Below are 23,573 nucleotides of genomic sequence, written 5' to 3'. Positions count from 1 at the left end.
TGTTTTGCTTTCATAAAGCCTACGCCTTATAGAAATCTTATCATTTATATTTGAAAATTAAAAAATTTACACTTATATTAAAGTAAAGATTATAAAGCCTAGGCCTTATAGAGATCTCATCCTTTATATTTGAAAATTAAAAAATTTACACTTTATTAAAATAAAAATTATAAAAAAAAATTAAAATTACTCGCATCCCTTTTGTTTATCATTTTTATTCTAATTTTACTCTTAACTCTAGAAATTGACTATCTAAATCACAAATGACATTGGATTTTCTATATCTATAATCAAATCATTTTATTCCTTTTTGAGAAAGTTACGTATGTATCCATCATTTTGAATATATTCATGAAAATACCTCAAAGTTTCTGTTATTATATATATGTTTTCCCTTTCATAATATTTTTTAAAAAATGATGAAACTACCATTTTCGAAAATTTTTAAAAATAGTTTTTAAAAGGCCGAAAATGAACCCAAATCGTGTTGCAACCATACCAGACAGGTCTTCTTAATAGAAAAAGCATTTGGCGATAAGCTTGTGCTTGTTTACAAAGATATCATAAATTATTAAAGTATGCCATTCACAATACATAAAATATTTAGCCAAGGCTGCTTTGGTATAAGGGGTGGTATATTGGAACGTACATTTCGATCCACATCCAGTGTGGGTATTAGAGCATTGAGATGACATTTTCTTCTAGTTTACCGGTTATCGTGCTCATGGTAAACATTGAGTAGCCAAATGTAGAGTAGATAACCGCTGAAAGCATCTAAGTAGTAAGTCGATCCCAAGATGAATGCTCTCCTATTCCTACTTTCTCACTGCCTGCATTTGTTTGAATAACGAAAATTGGGTCTCTTTCCTTCTGCCTGAAAACCCTTTGTCCGTGCGCCTCTCTTCCTCCTTCTCTGTCTCCTTCTCCCACTTCTTCGCTTGTCTTCTTGTTTCAAATCTAGATGGAAGGTTCACGGTCGATTTTTTAGAATTTATTAGACGAAATTCAGATCTAAAAACAAAGCATGTATGCAAAAAATGTTGATTTGAGAGCTGATTTCAAAATTCTAAAATGCACTCTCTTCCAAGTGCTCCGCATCAAAATAGTTATATATACCCAAGTGAAATAAATTATAAAACTAACTATTTATTGATAAATAATTATGGTAAATAGATATACTAAAGTGAAATAAACTTTAAAACTAGGAAAACTAACGTATATATCCATTATATTTATCATTATTATGCGATTATCTCTAAGTTTATCTTATTACACCTACACTTGTTTTTTTACCATCTTAAAAATAAATATACATATTTTTAGTTTTTCAAAAACTAAAATAAGACTTGATTCGATTTTTAAAAAACTCACTTTTTATTTCTCTCTTTAGTTCTCTCTGATGAGCTTATATCTGCAGTTAGCAACAACAATCTTATTTTTGTTTTGGAAAAACAAAAAAGCACTCTTTTTTCAAAAAAATTGTTAGGAAGGTGAAAAATGAGTCTAATAACAAAAACTTATAAGTAATACCATAATAACAGTAGGTATAATAGATATATACATTATTTTCCCTTAAAACTAAATGCCTATCAAAAAATTATTTCATTTATCACCTTGAAGGAATTTTTGACATGCAATTAGTTTTTCTCTATTTTCTCTTTATTTATTTATTTTAATCGTCATGTTCATGCAAGATGGTCTGCTCCGATGTGCAGGACCCTCTTATTGAGGGGCCATCTTTTCACATTCCCTCTCATTCTCATTCTCATTCTCATTCTCTCTCCTCTTCCACTTTCAAATTCGGACCCGCGATCGTTTCCCACAATCAAACGCCACTGCCATGTCTGCCACCTCAACCAGCGGCGAAATTAGATGTACTTTCCGGCGATCTTCGCCGGACTCCATAGAGAAGAGCGAAAAGTTCCGGCGAACCCTGCCAAATTCCGGTGACAAGAGCGAGATTTTCTGCTTAAATTTGCCTGATTCTGGGGAAAAGGGTGAGGTTTTACGGCTATCATTGTCTGACTCTGGTGAGAAGAGTGAGCTTCTACGGCGACCTCTGCTGGATACGGGTGAAAAGAGCGAAATATTTCGGCAATCTTTGCCAGATTCTGGTGAAACAAGCGATGAGCCCTCTGTTTCAGTCCTTACTCAAGAAGTTGCCTTCTCTTCCGGTAACCCTAGAATTGAAGAGACAAGGGGTATTATGCACCTATTCAGAGACCTTTCTCAGCACCCTGGTTCTGTGGCGGAGCTACCTGTAAGTTCTTCCCCTCTGCTTTTTAGGGTTTTGAGTCGTGCAGTATCATCGCCCTTGTTGTTCTTTTGGTTTATATTTTGTCTCGATTTAGTGCCTGGGTTGATTTAGTTGGCTTTATGGTGAAGTTTGGTGCTTCTTTATTCCCCAGCTTGGACTCCAATAGTTTTTTGCGTTCTGCTATGGAATTTTAGAGAGATAAATAGCTATGAGTTCCAGAATGGGTTAGGTTTTTGGTGCATCTTTCTTCTTCCTCGGTCGCTCTAGCCCGTGGTAGCTAGTGTTGGAACTCATTCGCGTTTCTATTGTTTTCAGTGGTTTTTTTTATTTTTATGTGTTAGTTTTCAATTTCTTACATGAACCTTGCAGCCAGGAGAAATTGACCTTTATTTTATGGTTATTTGAGATCATCTCTAGAACTTTAGCGAGAGAAATAGTGCTGATTGAGCATGATAAATATTTGATGGTCTAATGCATTCTTGCTATAGTGTAAAAAAAGATGACTTTCTTTTGTGAACCTTGCAGTCAGGGAGAAATTCTCTTGTTTGCGTGTTAGCTGTTCCCAATCACATGACATATGCAGATTTTTGCCAATTTTGTGGTTCTTTTATCCAACACATTTCAGAGATGCGAATTGTTAGGTAAATTTTCACTTAGTTTGGGAAATTTGTGAACTTTGTTTACTTCTTCTTGCCAATGATTGGGTTCTTGTTTTGTTTAATCAAATTCACTGTTTGAATTTAGCCGAAAAATTGAATTTTCTCGGGGTGTTTCAGAAATGATGGTGCAGATGATCGGTATAGTGTCCTGATTCGGTTTGACAACCAAAACTCAGCAGATAACTTCTATCACCATTTTAATGGGAAGCTCTTCTCATCTCTTGAGGTCTATCTAAAGTATCCTTTCTTTTAGTGGAAGTTTTACTCTTTCAGTGTAGGTTCTCATAAGTTTTCTATTATTTGGATGAAATGTTAGAAACATTTTTGTATTGTAATTTTACTTTTATTTCATTTTATTGCAGGTGGAAGTTTGTCATGTCCTATTTACTTTGGATGTTCAGTATACAGGCTCAATAGAGCATGCCGTAGCTTCTCCAACGGGATTCACAGAGCTACCTACATGTCCAGTTTGCCTTGGTGAGTTGATCGAACATTTGAAAAGTTATTAACCTTCGATGTCCTAATTAAAGTTCTACCTCTGACAAGTTTCATGTCTAGAGTATAGCACCACTTTACTATAGGAATTCTATTGCACGTTTGAATTGTAAGTGTCCTTTGAGCTAATGGATAGAACATTTATCGATTGTTATGGCTCAGTTGAAATTTAAATCCATCTATAAAAACATGCGGCATGTGTTATAATGTCGCCGACAAGTTTTGACAGGGAAGACTATTTGTGTATCACTATCTATATCATCATCATCATCATCATCATCATCATCATCATCATCATCATCATCATCATCATCCGAGCCTTATTTAAACTATTTGGGGTTGGCAACTTGAATCATGTTCTATCATTATGTTCTTTCAAGGGCGATACCCTCAATAAGACCATTAGTGTCCTTTCTTAGTACCTCCATCCATATCCTTTTGAGCCTTCCCCTTGCCCTTTTAGAGCCTTCCGTTTGAACCAAATCGTACCTTCTAACCAATGTTGTATTAGGCATACTCTGCACATGGACAACACACCTAAGTCTACTTTTTCTCATCTTATCTCCTATTGAAGCCACATCTAAATTTCCTCGGATGTATTCACTCTGAATTCTATCCTTTCTTCTCTTGTCACTAATCCTTCTCAACATCCTCATCTCAGCTAAACTCATCCTATGAGTATGTTGTTTCTTGATTGCCCAACATTCCATCCCATAAAGCATGGCTGGTCTTACAAAACAAACAAAAAGATCAATAAGTTTAGGACTTCTTCCTTGCCCTCACATACTTTGCCACAAATATAGGACCCTTTCTCTAAGCACACACCCCTTCCACCAAACATCTATTGTTTAGGATCTCTTCCACATGAATCCACCAGCTCCACAAATCGTGGACCCCATGCATTTCTCTACTTTAAGGAAACCCAACTAACTAAATTAAGAGAGACTCATGACGCTCTAAAATCCTAAGAATATAGGAAAGAACCATGTTAATTAATGGGGTTGTGACCCCTGTTTTTGGTTTTCGTCTTCTCTATTGTCACTCTCCTTGGTGACATTTTACCTTGTACTTCTTTAACCATCAATACATTGTTAACAATATCAAAAAAAAAAAAAAACCCCACGTTAATTAATCCTAGGGAAATAAAACTTACTAAATTTACTACTCCTAGCCAAAACTTTAAATAAATGCCAGTTTAATCCCTCTATGCCATTAGTCCCCCAAAATTAACTATAACAAAAATAAAAATAAAAAATAAAAAGTCCAGCCACTCCAATTAAAATCCCCATAAAAAGTAAAATAGAGAAAACTCTAATCAGCCCATATCTTGAATGTCTTGGATGTGATCTGCTTCATCCTTCTGTGGTTGGAGAAGACTCAACTCCATTGGGTCGGCTCCTTGATACTCGTCCCCACTCTTCTTGAACTCAACATGATGCGGTCAAAAGCAACTCCTCTTTCTTCAAGTTGCCTTAATATTCAGGCGAAAGGTCCTTGTCATGGTGTTGGCTTGCCATTTATTGGTAATGGCCTTGGCAAGTAGGGTCTTACCTCAGCCTGGAGGGCCATATAAGAAACCCCCTTAAAGGCGACATTCCGAACTTCTCAAACTTCTTTGGATGAGTCACAGGATATCGAACAATCTCTTGCAGCTCTCGTAGTAGCTATTATAGTTGTCTCTCCAATGAAATGATAGACGGTGCATTCTTCTACCCTTCTTCAAAAGTCTTCCTTAGATTACTTTCACCTTCGTTTGTGAACTGCCGGAGTGAGACAAGAGTCACACCCTACTTGAAGACCTGGGTTGAACCTGCTTATGTAAGGCAGCAATACCACCTTAGGTCATCCTTCCAAAAAGGATAGGTGCTATGCTCTTACTTCATCCTTCTGAAATTTATAGATGTTATGCTCTCCATTACGATTGGTTTGCGATCATATTGCTAGGGGTATCCGAGGAATATGTGGCAAGCACCCATTGGTGCAACATCACACCAAACCTCATCTTTATAGAAATGAGCAATAGAAAATTTAATCAAGCATCGAGAAGTAATGGGTACTTTTACCCTGTTTTGAACCATGTGACTTTGTGTGGATGGATGTGCTTTTCTACCTTGAAATACAACTTGTCAATTGCCTTTTGTGGCACCATGTTCTCTCAACTCCCCTTGTCGATGATGACGTTACACAACTTGGCATTACATGTGCATCATGTTCGAAATATGTTAGTTGTCAGTGGAATGTTATCAAATGCGGTGGCATAATACATTATGCGGCTAGGCGCATTGCTTCCGCCCGTATATGAAGGAATTTGCGATGTGCCCGTGCCCGTATATGTGGCGACACCACATCTGAGGCAATGCACCCACATTGCGCCCCTACTTGTGGGCAGAAATTTTGCCCATGATCAGGTACAAAATTGTATTCACACCCCCTCCCCCAAAAAAGAAATCCCACAAACCATACTTCCATGGTTCTAGGGAGAGGTTCTGGAAGTGCATGAATGTGGACCCAATTGTATTGGATGAACCTGAGGGCACGAGTGCCCAGTAGATCCACGATCAATGTGGGTGTTCGAGGGTGTGGACCTTACTTGGTTGGATGTTGAACAAGCTATGGGGTTTGGAGAAGAGGCATGTCCTAGTACTAGATCACAAAGGAAGAGAGTTTGGTCTACATCGACATTGATTCCAAGGATTGAAGAGGATGAGGCAGAGAAGACAGAGGAGGAAGAAGGGTATGTGGTGAGGGTGATTAAATTGATGATGGCGACTCTTCAACCTTGGGTGTGGATGGGGGAGATGCATGTGATGGATTATCACATGAATTTTCCGCTTAATAATTGAGAGTTGCGAATTGGCCTCGAGTGTATTTATTATCTTTTATATTTTGCATGTTATATATTTTTGGTCTTTGGAGTTTGAAAGTTATGTTTAAGTTGTGACTAAGAGGGTGTGGTCGTGAAATTGTGATTGTGAAGTATTTCTGGTCTTTGGATGTTTTGTTAAACTAGTAATTGTCGTTGTTATTGGGATGGAATGGATTACTTTATATTACATGTAAGACAACAAACTTTGTTACTCTTTATCAAACTATCAGGCTATCTATCAAGCGCCTCAAACAGCTGATGTATTAGAGAAGGTATCGCGTAAACCACACATTTGTGTTTTCTATGCATTCGTATATTTTAATGGTTTCCTAAAAAACAATTTAAATTTATTGACCGCATCCTGTGTGATGTGCTCGCCTCGGGATCGCATCGAGCCACTTCCTACCTCAAACCCGAAACCGCATCGAGTTTGCATCCCACATTTGATAACGTCGGCCAACCTTCTTCTTGTGGGGCATGTGACAAACAGAGCACACATCCAACCAATGGGGACTCGCCTTGGTCTGTGACCACTACAATCTCCCTTTCATCTAACTCAATGTCATGTTCACTTGTTGCGTGCTTCTTGTGATCCACTGCCTGTTCTGTGTCACTCAGGTTCCACCAAATTGGCATGACATTGGGTTTCATCCAAGGGACGCTCAGCAGGTCAGTACCTCATGTCATTGCCCTATTCCAGGAGCTGGGTCATCAATAGTAGTCGAAACTCTACTGGTTAGAGACCCATGTGCCCCAGATTGAGATGAACCCTCTCCATGTGTGGGTCCACGTGTGGGCTGCCCCATAGTTACTGGGATCTTCCATGGGGTCTATCCGCTCCAATGTTTCACTGCTAGACTCTAGGGCAGGGATTCTCATTCCTTTGCGATTTTTGAACTTTCACAATGTTTCCTATTGGGGATCGAGATCCTGAGTTGCAAGGATCCAGATTCCCTAGCATTGTAGCATAGTATAGTTGTAAGGTCTGGTATAGCAATGTGGTATAGTATAATAGTACAATATAGTAGTATAGTCTAGTCTAGCAGTTGGGGATACTATAGCAGCATATACTATATGGTATAATATATGTTCTATAGTTGTATGTAGTAAATTCAAATACAGCAGCATGTAGTATCGTATATTATAGTGTAGTATGGTACAGTACAGGAGGATATTGTATATAGCATAGTGTTGTAGTATTATTGCATAGCAATGTGGCATAATATCTACTGTACTATTATCCTAGTTAACTGCTCTTAGGGGCTTATTATTAATTAGATGGAGCTCGGTCTTGTACAAGTTATCATTGGATTCCAATTAGGTTTGGATGGAGCTCTGTCACATATTGGGAGCGAGATCCCTAGATGGTGTACAGACCGTGGTTCCTACCATAGGGAGCTTAGCTTCCTGCTTTCAAGATCCTACAGTCCCGATCCCTATCCTGGATCTGATTTGATCCCTATCCCAGTAACTTCAGACTATCCCCTTTCTTTCTTATTCCTCGACCTTCAATGCATCTTGATAGTTCTCCCCAATTGTGGCATATGGTAGTGCAAATTAATCTTGGATCAAACTCTGTAGCCTTGAAACATAATGTGCCACCTTTTGATCCTCGGTCTCTACTAATCCGTTGCATGGGGACCACTAGTGAAACTGTTGGAACAACGTTGGTGCATAGCTGGCGAGAGAATTTTCTTGCGCAACTTTGCCTTGATCTTGACCCACGATCCAATTGTATCGTTGCCCTTTCAAAGTCATGCTCCTTGAACTGGACCCCACTACAATATTGCAAGTCCTCCAAGTTTAAGAGCCATGATTTTGACCTTCTTCGAATTAGACGAATCTTTCCAATCAAAGAAGCACTCAACCGTGCTCAACCAGTCCAAAAACTCTTCGGGAGAAGAGTTCCATAAAACTCAGAAAGATCTAATGTAATACCTAGATCAAACTCTCTTTGCTCATATATTCTCATCACTATGATGCTGATCGCATCACTTGTCCCTGTCCATGCCTTTATACCGATTATGTTGGCCTCAAGGTGGTCAGCTGCCTAGCTCTCCATCAAATTCATGCTCCTGTAGTTGCCATCACGTATCAAACATAAGTAGGTTGTTGGACACATCATCAGCCTACTCTGACTCAGATTGAGGCTCCAATTTGTGCCAATCTCCACCAAAACCCTCATGATTTGGATCGAACAACACTTTGTTTGAGGTACACTGTTGCTCATCTCTCCCTTAAAGGAGTCATGTTACCATCTTTGTCAAGTTCTCAAGTCATTCGTTCAATCGGTTCAGATCAGCTTTCCATCGGTCACAACCTTCATGACCGGCCATTGTGTTCTTTGATTGCCTTGGACCTGTCTCTGATACCAATTGATGCAAAAGGAGGACAAGAAGCTAAATCTACTATTCCTTCAGTCTTGGAACAAACAAAATTCAGCAACACAAGGTGAAACATCATTGCTATAAATCAAGCCAAAAAAAAGAAGAAGCAACTCTCTTTTCTTTCATGAACCATTTCAAAACATAAGCATAAATCCCCTCTCAATGGGGCACCAAGTCTTAAGAACAACCACTCTAAATTAAAAAATAAATAAATCCACATCAATTATTGTCTCTTTAAAGATAACATATATCTTCTCCAACTAACTCACTATCGTTAGATTTCTTCATTTCCCTTATGCACTTCCCCACAAATTTTGGACCTTTCCTTTAAACCACCACCAAACTTCTATTGTTTACTTTCATCTGCACATGAATCCCTGCAAGTCCATAAATCTGGGACTCCATGTACTTTCCTACTTCTAAGGAAACCCAACTACCTAAACCAAGAGAGGCTCATGCTACTTTAAAATCCTAAGAAGATAGAAAAGAATCATGCTAATCCTCGGTAAATAAAACTTACTAAATTTACTACTTCTACACAATTTTAATTAAATCGAATTTAAGCCCTCTATGCTATATTGCTATTAGTCCCTCAAAAATAACTGTAGAAAAAAATAAGAACAAATAAACAAGTCCAACCATAGCTGTTAAAATCTTGATTAAAATAAATAAATATCAGCATCTTTCAAATGTCTTGGATGTGATTTGTATCATAAGGCCTTCTTGTAGTCTGCTATACCTGAGACATCTTTGGCGATAAGCCAGGATTTTATCTTTGCATCCTTTCTATGTTTTCACTATGAGAACCATTTGTTGCACCCAATTCATTTTGTCCGTAAGGAAGCTTAATCCAGTATGCATCAGTTCTTTCATAGCATCAACCCGAGACTTCTAAGAGGAGACATAATCTTTGGAGGAAGGTTCCTAAGGCAAATTAATGGAGACAAGGATGGATGATGCTTTGTGGAAATAGAGTGCTCGAGTATAGATTTCTTTATGACAGTCATTTTCTTTGAGGCATATATAAATCAGAAAGCAAAAGAATAGTATTTGAATTGATTCCCTGAAATTTTGGTGTTATATTGTAGTAGAGGAAACAAGCTTGGAAGGACATTCCCTGTTACTAGAAGGAAGGAGGACCTTCAGCTTGAGTTTGATATCTGACATGGGTAATGTGTGCCCTCCGTGTTTTTCGCGATCTTTATGCAAGAGGGTGGGCTTCCCTTTTCATCATCTCTTACTTCGTGAGCTTTTTTTCAAGGCACCACTTCCCCAAAAGCCCCCTTTTGACTACTAGGGATTCCCTTTGGGTTGCAAACATTTGCTTGCTTTCATATTTGTTAAGATCATAAAGACATGTTTATCTTCATAACCTTGTGATTATTTCACGTAGGAATGAGGTGCATCTTGTTGACAACAATTACTGTGCATTAAAATCATCCTATGTTTTGTCATTTGATAGTATCTGTTTTCTTCAGCGGTATGAATATTAGCAAATGTATAGAATGAATTCTTTATGGTTTTTATCTGTCAATATTCAATATTTATAAAATCTAAAAATAGTAGTAACAAATGTTTTTCTTTTGACTTCCTATTATTACATGTACCATGCATTTGTATGGTTCAGGCCCATAAGGTTTCCTATGCAACAATAGCTACTGTTTCTTTTGAATGTCTTCTCCTGCTTAGAAGTTTTTATTCAAATCATATGTCTGACTAATTTGTAATTAAGTAGAACCTAACAATGTTTGGCTTTGACATTATATTTTTTCCCCATTTGTATAGAGAGATTGGATCAAGACATTAGTGGAATTCTCACAACAATCTGCAATCATACTTTCCATTGCTCATGTATTTCAAACTGGACCGATTCTTCTTGTCCGGTAAGAAAATCAACCAATTGGGTGTTTTATTACCTTTACTATGTACATGATAATCATGATGTACTTCTAATGCTATAGTAATATGTTAATTGTTCATCTTCAAAAGCATTAGACAGCTAAGGGATATCAAATTTCTTTGTACTCCTATTTAAACATGAATGTTACTTATGTGTGCAAATAGATATGGCAGTTTCACAATGAGTAATATTATTGATTTGATCACAAATTTATGATGTGGAGAGTCTAAGTTGCTCTTTGGCATGTCTGTGGATATAACACAGGATATGGTTTCATCATTGATTAGGAAAAAGAATTAAAGTGGAAAGAGATGAGACTGATTATCATATAAAAATGGATTACACGCACATAGAATAATTTATCTCTAGATAAGTAAAAAGATTCTTTCTAAGAAGCCATGAATCACTTCAATTGATTTCATCTTCTGCTTTCAGGTCTGCCGTTATTGCCAGCTGCAGCCTGAAAAGTCGACGTGCTCTGTCTGTGAGACATCTGAAAATCTATGGATCTGCGTTATCTGCGGCTTTGTTGGATGTGGAAGGTAAACACTGACCTTGTCTTCTCCAACCAAGGTTCCATTGAGTAGCTTTAAGGGGCTTGGTCTGACATGTTCTTACGTGAACAAAATGTCATTATGCTAGAATGCATGATTAAATCTTTTGTTATGTTACATTAAGAAATTTGTGTTGTTCTGTTGGTAATGTGTTTAGTTTTCCTTTGTTTAGAGTTTGGACTAGTATTCTATGATCCAGTGGACTATGGAAAGGCATTGTCCATATGGGGGTCGTCGCTGCGAATGAAATGGTGGAAGGTGATCTGGAGAAAAGGGGACTCACTTTTAGGGCCTTGTTCTGTTCGTGTGGGTCCCACTCTCAAACATCATTGTCCGCCATTTCATCGGATGGTCATGAACCCAGTGGTTTATGGTTTGCCCTGGTCAATTGGATTATAGTGTACTTTTCCTTCCAATTTCTTTGATTTTAATTTGTGGACCATATCTATTTGCAGATATAAAGAAGGTCATGCTATCAGGCATTGGAGAGAAACACAACATTGCTATTCTCTTGAGCTAGAAACTCAACGAGTTTGGGATTATGTTGGCGACAACTATGTTCATCGTTTGATTCAGTCAAAAACTGATGGAAAGTTGGTTGAGTTAAATTACCATTGCAGGCATGGTGATGATTGTGGCGCTGATACTGGAATCAGTGAGGCCCTCTTGAACAGTAAAGTTGAAGCAGTAATTACTAATTTTCATTAATCATTACTTCAGTGATTTTCATTCTACCAATAGAATGATATTTTTTGTCTATAAATTTATCTCTGCATTGTAGAAATTGTTTTCAATATTGTAATACTCACACTGTCTACCCCGCCCTAAACTGTGACAGATTGTCAAGGAATACAATGACCTCCTTACATCCCAGCTTGAAAACCTAAGAAAAGTAAGTGCACTAATTTATGGGCATCAAGAAATTCAATTTTTACCATACAACTTTGCTTTTTTTAAACAAAATGTTTGAATTTGAAATCTTCTATGCATTGTTTTTGTTGTGATGAGTGAGTGTCACAAATGTGTAAACCATGAGTATAGCTTTGGTGAATCTGTTCATTTATTCCATATATTGATGGTGCCTTAATGGAACGGTAGTACTATGAGTCACTGCTCGTGGAGGTCAAAGAGGAAACCGACAGAGCAATTTCTGATGCTGTGGAGAAGTCGACATCAAAACTGCAAAAGATTCAATCTAAGATTGACAAATGTGCTGAGGAGAAAAAATTCCTTACTGATGTACGTACTCTACTGTCACTGAGATTTTGCTTTTGTTGGTGGCCTTTTTAACAAGGTTTCCTCTTATTTTCTTTGTTGTTGCAACTAGATACATGATAATCTTGTGAAGAATCAGGGGATGTGGATGGTGGAGCTTCAGGATGCTGAACAAAGGTAAATAATCGAGTCGCTTATATTTGCAGAAAATTGTTCTAGTCTACTTACCTTTTTCTGTTGGAGAAGTTGCTCGTTCTCACTGTTTCTGCTGGTAATGGACATTCCATTTAGAGATCTAGGGGGTTTATAGCTTTTTGTAAAAACTTAACTCTGGGTGGATTTGGCAAGAAACTTTGAGCTGATTTGAGCTTTGGACCGTCACTGAAACAATCCACCGCATGAAAAAGTAGTATGTTTTAACATGAAAGATTTCCTCAAAGTTATCTTTCTGCCAAAACTAGCTTATGAAAAACTCACTACTTCGGATTATGTGTTTGTTAACCCAGTATTTTACTTCTATTTCTCTTTTACATCAATGCTTTCTATGGTGAAGCTTTTTTGGCTGTGCTTATGGTCTCCCATGAATGTAAGTTTTATGAGAAGTGGACAGATTTGTGTCATTTTATACAGTTGAATGTATGCTAAAAAAGTTATTGTAAATGGAGAGGATCCCATGTTGCAACCAGAGGATAGAGGATGATATGCAGTGGCCAGATGTGGTGGCTCAGTTGTCCCACCACGAAGGTCTGTGAATCTTGATCATGTTATTAGTCCATCTGCCTAGTCATAGATGAAATAAAATTAGAAATTGGAATCAGAATCCCTAGATTAGTTTGGTACATATGGGGAACATAAGATAAGAATAATAACTATATTGAAAATTTTGATAGTTTAACTTTCGCTTTACTTTTTTGTGGACTTTCCCCACATGGCAAAACTAGAAAAAGCTGTATGGGCGGAAATGGAGGATTTTGACATTGGGAGGTAAAAATTGATCTCATTAAGGTACTGCTATTTGTTCTCAGCTCTAGTATGTCTTTGTTTAAAATGCTACGGATGCGGCTAAGAAATTTGAGAAGTTGCAATATGATTTGTTGTGGAATCGTGCCGCAGCATGAGTAGACAATTCATCTTGCGACTGATGCTTGTGCAGATAATCGTACTTCCGTCTCATGTAGTCCTAATAGAATGGGACCCTAAAATTCTGAAAAATTTCTGGACATCAGGCTTATGAATTTGGTGAGATGAGATTATCACAAAAATGCTTTTAAGCCATCTGATTGGGATCAGGTCTCTTTTATTTCTGCCAGTTTGAGGTGTACACATATTTTGGATAGCACTCAGGGGACCATGAACAGCTTGATTAGAATTTGAGCTCCACAAATGAGGTCGACTGAGGTGATATCGAGATTAGTGAGTTGACGGTTTTCTGGGGCTCTTGTTAGTTAAGGCCATGTGATGGACATTGAGGATATCAGCAGTTGGATTCTATAAACTGACTTCTCAATGTTTTCCAAGCAGGGAACGATCTGATCCTAAGCATATTCCTGCTCTGTTTCTGCATGGAAAGGTAGTATGAGGGAGAAAAGAGAAAAAAATGTGGAAAAAAGATTGCTGGATTTCATTGCCTCTAGGTTCTACTGCCCCTTGATACTAATTTGTGTATGTAAATTGTAAAGTACACCGCTACAGATGCGTACAGTTACCATACATTATTGTTAAATATTATACATACAAATCTGGGACTGCACTATAACAACAAAGAGTATAATGTATTAAAACTATATCCAAATTGTATTGGTATTCTCAACAGTTCAAGGATGTTTTGTCTTGCAATATACTTTGAAATTGTCACCCTTCCTCTTGGAATTGTGGTTCCCTTTTGAAATATAATACAGTGAACTTTACTCAAAAATATACTTTGAAATAGTTGCTAAAGATACATCAAGGACTTTGCTACAACTTGAACCCAACTTCTATCTGCGATTTTAAGTTGTAAAGTGGTAAAACTAAGAAATTATTGGAATTATATGCCTCCCATTAAAACCACTCTTTTACCTTTCATGTGTTTAAATTTGTTCTGTTGTAGGGAGAAAGCAGCATTGAGGTTGAGAGATGAAAAGATAAAAAACTTGGAGGAACAGGTAAACACCTTGTTATTCTAATCCATAATCACAGACTTTGCATTATATAAAACCTTATTTTCTTTCCAAGGTAACATATTTATATTATTTGCGGTGACTTGACATATTGAATCCTAGTTAATTTCTTAACATTGCAGCTCAGGGACCTGATGGTGTATATCGAATCACAGAAGACACTCGATCAACTGCCCGATTCAAATGTTCAGGAAGGGACAGTTTCACCAGTTGCAGAGTCCTCATCGAGAAACACTAAGACTACACCAAGAAAAAACAAGAAAAGGAACTGACCCTTTTCTCGGTGATGTTCTTTTTCTCATGCTTTTCCTTGTGTCCTTTTTGCACTAGGCTGTTATTATGGCAAGAAGTAGCTAATGTTACATGCATGTGTGGTGTCACTGTCCTTGGTTCTATGAGGATGGCATTAGTGTCGGAAATAGTTTTCAACAATCTATTATTTTTTGGCTTCATGATAATGCTTCAGTTATTGTAAACCTGGCCCCAGTCAGACTAATACGGCCAACAGTTTGTTGGTGATGTTTGTGAGGCAATACCAAAGATTTCATGCCATTTGCATTATCATGAAATTTCAATTTTAGATTAGATGTTTGGGACTTAGAAAAGTCCCAAATGCGTCTTACATGGTAATAGCTCCTTCCTTAGAAGTCCCACATTCCTTTTCTGCGGTACTAGAGTCCAGTGTCTTGTCAAAAAACTTTTGTATAAACCTCCTTGACAAAGTTAGCAATTTTTTGTAACAGACCATTATGGGTAAGGACTGAAATGCTTAGTTGCTTCTAATCGGCAAATCCTCATAAATTTTGTATGAGCGACGAGCACTTCTGTACAAAATATTTGCAACAATCAATTAGGAAAACAAGTTTGTACCGTTTTAGGTTCAAGGCATTTATGAGCAAAGAAGCCATTCTTCTATCTTTGATTTGTCTATTGTGCCCCTCATGTCTATGGCTTTTCTCTTAGGTTCTTGCTTAGGCTAGTCCTCCCTTTTAGGTGCTCCTTTCATTGGCCTGCCCCGATATTTACATTACTGATGTTTGCTAGCTTGGGCTACTAGAGCAGTTTCAAATCCAAAAGACAGGTGAAACTCATTTTCAATTTTGAGGTGATGGGAAAGTTGGGAAAAAGTTATTATATAATATTAATGCCGATATATTTTCTTAAGGTTCTAAGAGAGGCCTAAGTATTCTAAGCATATGTTGCTTGCCACCTTCCAACTGCTTCTAGGTCTCACGTCATTTGAGAGTTTTTCCTTCACATGATCTAACATGGCTTTTGGGCGAATGTTTTGTGGCTCAAAAGGCATAGATTAGATTCGCGAATGAGCTGAAGAAGTGCCAACCCACTTCTTCTTGAGCACATCCAACATGACCTTCGTTGCTGGGAATCCTTTAGGGTACGTTTGGTTTTAATGAAACAAGTTGCTGATGTAAAACTATTTGCACATGCAAACAGTTTATAATAAAGAATTTCTCAAGCTTGTTTTGTTTTTGAAAGTGTTGACTGTTGTATATATTAAGAAGTAAGTACATGGAATTTCTCAAGCTTGTTTTCTTAATGTGTGGTAAACACTTCTAGAAAATGCTGTGCAATCAATTTCTTATGTTTGGTAAACTGTATTTCGGAAACCTTGAATGAAAGTATGTTTTAACCATTTATCGTCATAATATAAAATGGAAATGTAGAATGAGACCATTTACCTTTGGTATTAAGTTATCACAATTAATCATGATCATTGGATGTGAAATTGGGTGGTTACATTTATTTCATTGACCAAGCTCAAAAGAAATTTTTTCAAACTTTCTGTACATCCAAGCTATCAAATTTCACATCGGATAGTCGATAATAATTGTGAGTGCTTTGTATCAAAATTAAATGGTCTCATTGTATACAATCCCATATAAAATTTGTTGATTACATATGGACATCTACCCAATGAAGGTGATATCTGAAAACTAATCATTTTATCTTGCAAAGAAAAAAGTGGTGGTTTTAGATAATGAGGTGTTCAATAATTTATGGATTATTGCATTCAACATCTCTCTCTCATGAAAAATTAGAAAGAAATATAAAATCAAAATTATTACAGATATCATACTTGACCATCGCAATATGAGGGTTTTGGTGCTTTAGAAGTGGATTTTTAGAGAGAGTTACTTTAACTATTGTTTTTCGTCACGCAAAAATCCCTAATATCTTTGATGAAATTTTGGCATATTCCATGGAGGATTCTGGTCATTAACTCACCGAATTTCAAGCTCAATCTGGTTTTACTAAACTATTTTCTTGATTTATTTATTTTATATTTAGAAAAAAGGAAAAAAATTTAGGGCATTTTGTTAGAAATATTTATTTAAAATAAATGCAATAGTTGTTTCTTTCATTCAATCAAATAGTTTTGTAGCCAGAACAAGTGATATTGTTAATAGGTTTTTGCTTTTTTGGCAGATTATATGCATTTTTTGTAGTTAAATATTAGGTTTTTTATTTTTAGTTTTTGGTTTATATATATATATATATATATATATATATATATATATATATATATATATATATATATATATTCATCATTTTGTTATTCTTTAACATTTCAATGGAACTATTATAAAAGTTTTTTTTTGGGTAAATAGAAAGAAAAAAAGTGATGAGCCAGTGGGGATTTGGGCCTTTAGGTGAGAATGGAATTAGAGATTTCATTTGGCAATACTACTACGAAAGCCTTATGCCATTCTCGTGATAAAAGTTTATAGATGAAAAATATTCCATTGTTTTGTTCCTAGTAATTCTAAAGTTTTTGTGATATATTTTTTGCTTATTCCATATTTTCTCTATTTGCTTTTCTAAATGTTTGTCTGTTTCCTATTTTCCATTTTATGATGTTATTTACTATATTTAAGGGAAAGTTACGTAATCGCCCCCGTTACAACATTATCATCAGGATATACCCTATATAAAAGTCTTTTACACCTCTTCGTCTCTCAAAAGCCTCACATCTCTCTGCTCCGTGTCTCTCTCTCTACTCCGTCTCTCTCCATGCCTGGAACCCTTGAGCATAGACCTATAACTTTCGCATTTTCTTATACAGATAAAGAGTCCACAGGGAGGGAGAGGGAGAGAGAGGGCATGCAGATCAACCACAGAGGGGAGAGTTTATCACATGCATTTACTGAATACTTCGTCATACAGTACCTAATACATATTGCGATGGTATATTATGAGAATGTTTATATTATCACAAGCAGGTCACAATCACTCCTAGCTATTAGATGTAAGATTTGATGGTTAGGGGTGATGGTTAGGGGTCTGTCATTAAGTTCAAAAAAATTTATTTGAATACTGAGTCTAGTCAATGGCATATTTATAACTACTCAATTTAAAATATAATGGGCAAGCACCTTATACTAAAAGTAAATGGTCTTTTAAGATACTTTATGTATATTAAATACAAAGGATTGTATATTATGATGCCATTGATTTTTGGTATAAAGATATCACAGTCACTTTTAGCCATTGGGTGTGAAATCCAATGGATGAAATTGTACACAAGATTTAAGAAGTTTTGTTTTGGATTGTGTCTAAACAATGACACATTTTCAACCATCCAATAGTCCCAATATGAGATGAGAGATGAGAGATGAGAGAACATCCATGAAAGCAAGAGAGTGGGGCGTGCCATTTTAGGATTACATGAGGAGAGAGAGAGAGAGAGCAACTTTTTAAGATGTGGTCTTCTAGAGTGGGGTGTGCCCCCTAATTGTGTAATAGAGATGGAAAGTTTTGTTGTAGAGATTTTGGGTATGGTACTCTCATTTTTATAGTGCTTTAATAGATTTAAGGTTTTTTAGAGTTTTCCATAGCTTGCCACTTCATGTGAGATCGAATATACACCATTGATATTGAGTGACTTGTGGGGGTGAGAGATATGAATCGTCCATTCCATAGATAAGCCATCAAGATCGTATGAAATGTGTTAGAACCATATTTTATACTTCATAAATTATTTTCTCATCAATTAATTCAAATAATAAATTAATATATTATAACATTTTCTTTTCTTATTTTATGCATATGCCTTCTCATACATACCAAATTTTATTGTAAATCACTTTCTTTTCCCTCAATGGAGCTTGAGCTCTTCAAAATAGAAAGCCACCTAGGTGGGGCATTCCACCCTATGTGGCACACAATGGGCCCCAACTTAATTGCCATGGTGAGCCCATAAAGCCTATTGGGCCTCCTATGCAATATTTTAAAATACAATAATTTTTAAAAATTCATAAAATTATATTTAAATATTTAAATCCATATTTTTGTTTTTATAAATCCAAAATTGATAAATAAAATATCGAAAGATTTAGAAAAAATCAAATAACAATTCTAAAAAATTATATTTTATTAAAATAAATATAATTAAATACTTTGATAAGAAAAAAAATCCATATGGTTTAGGAATAAATTTGCACTGGGGCACTCCACCTTCAATTGTGGATTACGGACTACGTATGCTTTCTCAAACCGACCCAGCGTTGCTTATGACCCACAGTCCATGTAGGGTATTATTGGTGGGTCACTAAAGTCTAGCCAATGGGCAAGGGGTCGTAGTCTCAGCCTAGGGATTTCAGGTTCTCCCCTAGAGACGAACCAAGGTCACCTAGACCTAATACAATCTATTACTCAATGGTGCATATGAATTTTCTCACACATGCACACGTTTTACCCTGAAAGGTGGTTCACTTTCTCGAAAACGTCTATCAATGTGCATACTATGTGATTGTACTCAGTTGAGGCTTTGGCTCCCATCTCTAAAGCTCTCCATCACACACAAGGGTCATGCAGTCTCTCGGTTCACTCATTCAAGCATATTCTGACCTCAATAAATGATGACCCATTATAACCCTTATCGGTTTGTATTTCTATACCCATGTAACATGAGTTTTTTCCAACCAGACTGACCTAACACGTTAAGCACAGTTCGGTATCAATAAACATTATTTGCTTATTATAATCCACACAGCATACTCCCATTGAGTTCATATTCTATTATATAAAAATTCATTTACAAGCATTCATAAGGTATTTAATGACCACACACAACACTTATTTCTTCGAACAGATTTTGTGAAGTGCAATTAAGTTCCTTAGGAGTATGGGAGCTGCAAAAATAGTTCTACACTACAAATCCGAAGTGAGACGCACTCTCTTGAATACTCTGGAGAATAAAATAATTTCCAGGTGAGATGTGAAGACCAAGCTCTCTCTCTCTCTCTCAACAAAGTAAAAAAAAATTCAACTTACAATTCCAAGAGAAAGACATCAGAAATAGTATGGCAACATAGAGACACCAATTGGTGTACTTGGGTTTTAAGTACTAAGAATGGGCTCATGGCTAGGTGGTTAAGACAACGGGATGCCAAAACATGTTATTTTGAGTTCCATTCCTATGGAACTCCATCTCCACTAACTATCCAAAAAACAAAGGTTTTGAGTACCGAAAAGTTTTTTGGCAGGATAGAGTCGATATTGTTTTTACTCTACAAAGTCAATACATTATAAATTGTTAGATTTAATACAAGACAGCCACAATCATTTTTGAGATGTGAATGGTAACATCACTCTTAAAGTCTAGTAAAAAAAAAAATTTTTGAAGTTCGTGACTCACCCCTAACCACCTTGACTTCATTTTCTAAGGGCTTGCTGTGATTCTAAGCTTCTTATAGTAGAAGTAAAAGGTCTTAGGAGGTTAAGACGTGCAAAAAGCCACATTATTTTAAAAAATATATTTATAAAAATACAAAGTTTACGTAAATATTTGTGCATAAATTAAATTTCATTTTATGACTCTTTTTTTAGAAATTTTTATTTTTTTATTATTTTCAAGTTTTTGTAAATATTGTATACTATGATATTGTTTATCTTTGTTCCACGGAGGTCGTAATTGCTACTAGCCATTAGATGTCATATTGGATAGCTCGGGATGTGTCACAAAATATAAAAAATTTCTTTTGAAGTTTTAGCCTATTAAATGATACACTCACAACCGCCCAATTTGAAATTTGACAGACATAAGTGATCATAACCTCCTCGTATTAAAAGTACATGGTCTCTCTACATACTTTTCCTTGTTTATATAAATTTTTAAAAAGATTACCTATGCATATGTGTCGAAGCAACACACTAGCCTTTTTATCTAAAGTATTGTGCATCTTAGATACATACTGGACATCGACACTCATTGTCCATATACCATGTACAGAGCAAAATGCTATAAACAAACCATGGGGACACCTGATACAGATATACAAAGAGACACACAAACACATACTCTCTCTCTCTCTCTAAAACAGCTCTAAAATAAAACCCTATCTCCCTCAATTCAACCCATGGGTCACGCATGCCCTTTTGAGCTCGTTATCCTCAGCCTTAATGCACACCCCACAAAGCCAAGTGGTGGACCTATGTGGGCCTCAACCCACCCCCTCACATACTTCTCTCTCTTCTTATCAAAAACAAAACAAAAAAAAGAGAGAGAGAGATAAAAAAGCCATTATCAAAGTTTAGAGCCATGTCATTAAGCCTTTTGTCTCTTTTAGGTCACTTCCCCCTTTTGGTAGTCCTCCCTCCTATTCCCTTTATGACTTAGCACGGTTTGTATATACTTTTGTGGTACTTGAAGGAACATGATTAGATTGGTAGGCCCTCTTTTAGGATCCCTCATGTTTCCTTAGTGGGACATCCCATGGGTTTGTCCTATAAACAAATCCAGTTGAACTACCTCTTTCCTATTCTCTCAAAAAGTAACAATTTAATTGTTGAATATGTGGACTTGTTCCAACCTTGAAAGTAACTCATTGCTATATTAGGACATTTGCCTGCAACCATAAGAGTCTATGCTATGGAGGAATGGCATTTGCCTTCCTTGTGACTACACCCTACACTCAAATCCCACAAATTATACATTGCATCTAATGCATGCAATGCCTTAGGGTATTAAAACACCTTAATATCCTCATATTATAGGATAACATAAAATTTATTATAGTTTTAATTATATCAGCTCGTATATCATGTTTGATCGGATCAAATCATATTTTCTAATATTTAGATAACCTCTAAATATTTATATCCTCGAGAATTCAACTTGGACTTGAGTTTTGCAGGATTTAATTTCTTCGTCAAAATTTTGGTGTGTATCTCTCCCTCGCTCGTCGAAATTTTGCATTCTCAATATTTGTTTCGCCATTTTAACTGTCATACCACCTTGAAACTACGTACAAATTAGTGAGCAAAATATGGGCCGTTGAACTCTCTGGTTGGAGTTTTAATACCATATAATATGAGGATATTAAGGTGCTTTAATACAAATTAGATGGCCTCTTGTGCATGGCCATGAGTGGCATAACACCAAATCAATGCATTCCAATCGACCCCATGTATATTTTTGTACACCAAATTATCTTTGTATATTTTTCATTGACGGATTCTTGTGTTGCTCATATGTCTCTTGCATGTCTTGGCTTGTGAGTCATTGCCATATAGGTAGACAGTCAAACATGCTAAAAAAAGTAAATATCAAGATAACATAAAGGGTGCAGGGTGCGGTTTGTATAGAGCCAAGGCTCTAAACAATCAAAGTAAAGCACCTTCAAATAGTGCCGAGAAATGTGGTTTTAGTACTGAAAATCTTATGATAGCCTTAAAATATACTTTTATCTTTAATTATAAAATTTTAAATTTCAGTAGATCGAGCATATCTATAAAAACTTGAAAATCTTAAAAATCGACAGCAAAAAAATGCGTTATGAGATGCACTATTTTCAAAACTTGAAATCTATTTTTTTCTTGTGTCCATACATCTTGATGTCGAGATGATCAATTTTATGATATTTAGGCATCAAACAGCCCCTTCTTGTGAAATTTTTGAGGTGGGCTCTAATTTGATTGTCTAGAGCCTCAACTCTATATAATTTTTTTGCTATAGAGTAGAAACAATATTCAAATGTCTAACTCAAAATTTTTGCAGAGAGAAACTATTTCAAAATTTCAATTTTAGAGAGAGAAAATACCTTAAAATTTTAGAGAGATAAACTATATATCAAATTTTAGAGACAAGTACCAAACAAAATTAGAGAGAGAAACTATTTCAAATTTTAAGTTTTAGTGAGAGAAAATACTTGAAAATCTTTAGAGATATACACTATCTCAAATTTAAATTTTTAGTAAGAGAAACTATATCAAATTTGTAGAGATATACACTATCTCAAACTATCTAAATTTTTTTAGAGAGATACACTATCTTAAATTTAAATTTTTAGTAAGAGAAACTATATCAAATTTGTAGACAAAAAAACTATCTTAAATTTTACATTTTAAAAAGAGAAAGTACCTGAAAATTCTTAGAGATATAAGCTATCTCAAATTTTAAGTTTTCTAGAGAGAAGTACTAGACAGTTTTTAGAGATAGAAACTACCTCGAAATTTTTAAAGAGATAAACTATATCAAATATAAATATTCAAATAGAGAAAGTATCTAAAATTTTTTAAAGAGATAATCTCATAATTTTTAGATAGAGAAACTATCTCAAATTTTAAGTTTTGAAGAGAAAAACTCTCTCAATTTTTAAATTTAAATAAAAAAAATACCTAAAAATATTTAGAGAGAGAAACTATATTAAATTTTTTTAAAGAGAGAAACTATCTCAATTTTTAAGCCTCAGAGAGAGAAACTACCTCCAAATTTTTAGAGAAGAAAGCTATATCAAAAATTTTAGCGAGGGAAACTCTCACAATTTTTAAGTTTTAAAGAGAGTACTTGAAATTTTTTAGAGAGATAAACTATCTCAATTTTTAGAGAGAGAAACCACATCAAATTTTAAGTTTTGGAGAGAAAAACTACCTCTAAAATTTAAAAAGAGAAATGATATCAAAATTTAGAGAGAGAAACTATCTCAAAATTTTTATTTGCTCTCTCTAAAACGTAAAAGTTGAGATAGAGAGGTTGGACGACGGCCTAGCAACCGTGACAAAAGGGTAGAACCCAGGCCCGGCCCTACCTGACTCTTTGTCTTTATGTTTTCCTTTTAT

The 23,573-nt window shown here is 35.8% G+C and overlaps 1 protein-coding gene across 6 annotated transcripts; it reads left to right on the top strand.

The window, feature by feature from the left end:
• The first annotated feature begins 1,583 nt into the window (after nucleotides 1-1,583).
• BRIZ2 (zinc finger (C3HC4-type RING finger) family protein) lies at nucleotides 1,584-17,979 on the top strand. Of its 6 annotated transcripts, none has more exons than XR_016047089.1 (13): nucleotides 1,585-2,260; nucleotides 2,783-2,898; nucleotides 3,034-3,142; nucleotides 3,279-3,393; nucleotides 10,450-10,547; nucleotides 11,000-11,106; nucleotides 11,574-11,773; nucleotides 11,957-12,010; nucleotides 12,217-12,357; nucleotides 12,446-12,510; nucleotides 14,423-14,477; nucleotides 14,615-14,775; nucleotides 17,578-17,979. XR_016047089.1 is itself a non-coding variant. In XM_088855162.1 (13 exons), exons 1-12 carry the CDS (start codon nucleotides 1,841-1,843, stop codon nucleotides 14,762-14,764), a joined length of 1,662 nt encoding a protein of 553 aa, XP_088711288.1. In that variant the 5' UTR covers nucleotides 1,585-1,840; the 3' UTR covers nucleotides 14,765-14,775; nucleotides 17,578-17,979. The 6 variants fall into 6 exon arrangements, 2 of the variants coding, with proteins under 2 accessions (XP_011626450.2, XP_088711288.1); XR_016047087.1 differs by having other exon boundaries at nucleotides 11,574-11,791; nucleotides 17,578-17,899; XM_088855162.1 differs by having other exon boundaries at nucleotides 11,574-11,805.
• Nucleotides 17,980-23,573: the final 5,594 nt, after the last annotated feature.

The sequence above is a fragment of the Amborella trichopoda genome, chromosome 13 (assembly GCF_054954075.1).
Source record: "Amborella trichopoda isolate Santa Cruz 75 chromosome 13, AtrichopodaSantaCruz75HAP2 v2.0, whole genome shotgun sequence".
NCBI classification, from domain to species: domain Eukaryota; kingdom Viridiplantae; phylum Streptophyta; class Magnoliopsida; order Amborellales; family Amborellaceae; genus Amborella; species Amborella trichopoda.
This window is presented reverse-complemented; position numbering and strand designations above follow the sequence as displayed.

Coding starts and splice junctions, on each gene's coding strand:
- BRIZ2 (XM_088855162.1), top strand. CDS start 1,841: ATGTCTGCCACCTCAACCAGCGGCGAAATTAGATGTACTTTCCGGCGA. Junction 2,261..2,782: donor GTTCTGTGGCGGAGCTACCT/GTAAGTTCTTCC, acceptor TGAACCTTGCAG/TCAGGGAGAAATTCTCTTGT. Junction 12,511..14,422: donor CTTCAGGATGCTGAACAAAG/GTAAATAATCGA, acceptor GTTCTGTTGTAG/GGAGAAAGCAGCATTGAGGT.